This window comes from Trichinella spiralis (assembly GCF_000181795.1).
Source record: "Trichinella spiralis strain ISS 195 chromosome Unknown Scfld5421, whole genome shotgun sequence".
Classification (NCBI taxonomy): domain Eukaryota; kingdom Metazoa; phylum Nematoda; class Enoplea; order Trichinellida; family Trichinellidae; genus Trichinella; species Trichinella spiralis.
The window spans coordinates 1-1,433 of NW_003532360.1; the positions used below are offsets into that span (position 1 = coordinate 1).

At 34.8% G+C, this 1,433-nt stretch overlaps 1 protein-coding gene across 1 annotated transcript; it reads left to right on the forward strand.

The window, feature by feature from the left end:
* Positions 1-179: 179 nt before the first annotated feature.
* On the forward strand, positions 180-684 carry Tsp_13993 (serine protease, trypsin family). Its single transcript, XM_003366778.1, has 2 exons — positions 180-317; positions 376-684. Exons 1-2 carry the CDS (start codon positions 180-182, stop codon positions 682-684), a joined length of 447 nt encoding a protein of 148 aa, XP_003366826.1.
* Positions 685-1,433: the final 749 nt, after the last annotated feature.

Here is a 1,433-nt window from a genome sequence, read left to right on the forward strand (position 1 = left end):
TTTCGAAATAAAGGTTCTACCCGTGTGCTTGCCATCTTTCCGAAAAGTATATCCGCCTGTCAACGATACAGCCGTGCGTCACTGGTTGGGGTCGTACAACAAGTTAGCACAAGATGTTCAAAAATTAAAAACTACATTCTGTACAAAAGATGTGATCCTTTTCAGACAGCTACGGAAGCATGCGCTTGCAACAAGTTGATGTGACCATAATCGAAGCAAAAAAATGCCAATCAATGTATCATTCGTTATTTGGAACCATAAATACGGATTTGATGTTCTGCGCTGGCCATGAAAGTGGTGGAAAAGATAGCTGTCAGGTGAAATTAGCTTTTTTTATATCTTATAGATAAAGTAATTAAAATTTTCAAGCTCCAGGGAGATTCAGGAGGGCCGCTGGTGCTTTACGACACTGAAACTGATAAATGGTTCCAGTATGGAATTGTATCCTGGGGCTACGGATGCGCGTATCCAAACATGCCAGGAGTTTATACGATAATTTCTAGTCACCTCGACTGGATTGAAGCAACAACGGAAATGTATGTTCCTGAAAAACCAACACTGGATAATGAAACTGACACGAATTCCACTCAACAGGAATCGTACGAATCATATGAATCACTAGAAATTGAACAGCCCAACTCAACTGAATTGACCACAGCTGAAGTCCTGATGACAACGATTTAAAATATCTTATATTTACGTTCCTGATTCTATTTTATCATATACGCATACGCATACGCATACACATATGTATATTTATTCATTTCCACCAGAGGAACAAACATTGAAAAGCCACGGAATACTACAATTTATTAATCATATGTAAATCGAAATAAAATTCATGTTATAAATTGAAAGATTATAAAGTATCTGCCAAAGGGCTTCCCACACAGCATATCATATGCAAAAGTGTCAAATCACAAATGATCAATTGCCATATCTGAAAGTAAAAAAATTTTTCTTAATTTGATAAAATTTAAAAAGAATAAAATAACAAATCTAATAAAATTCGATTAATTAAATACAGATAAACGTTAAGTTAAAGAAACATTTACTTCTGAAATTCCCATTCACGATTGTCAAGTGGACAGACTTGCCGAGTTTTCAGCCAACGAGATATGCAATGAAAATGAAAAGCATGTTAAATGAATTAAAATGTGAATAGCAAATGACAATTGATCATTCACTGAGATTACTAAGATCATACGTTAAGTGAAAGTAGACATTTAAATAGAATTAAAACAATAAAATGTATAATAAAAATAGTTCATACGTTGCACACTCCCCAAGCAACAGTTCACTCCGCAGTATTGTATGATTGATGTGCAGCTTGACATTCTATACATGCATAATAGTGAGAAACATAAAAAATAAATGTACATGATGAAAACAGCAGACTTACAGAGTTCCGTAATATGATTGGGGCAAACCGC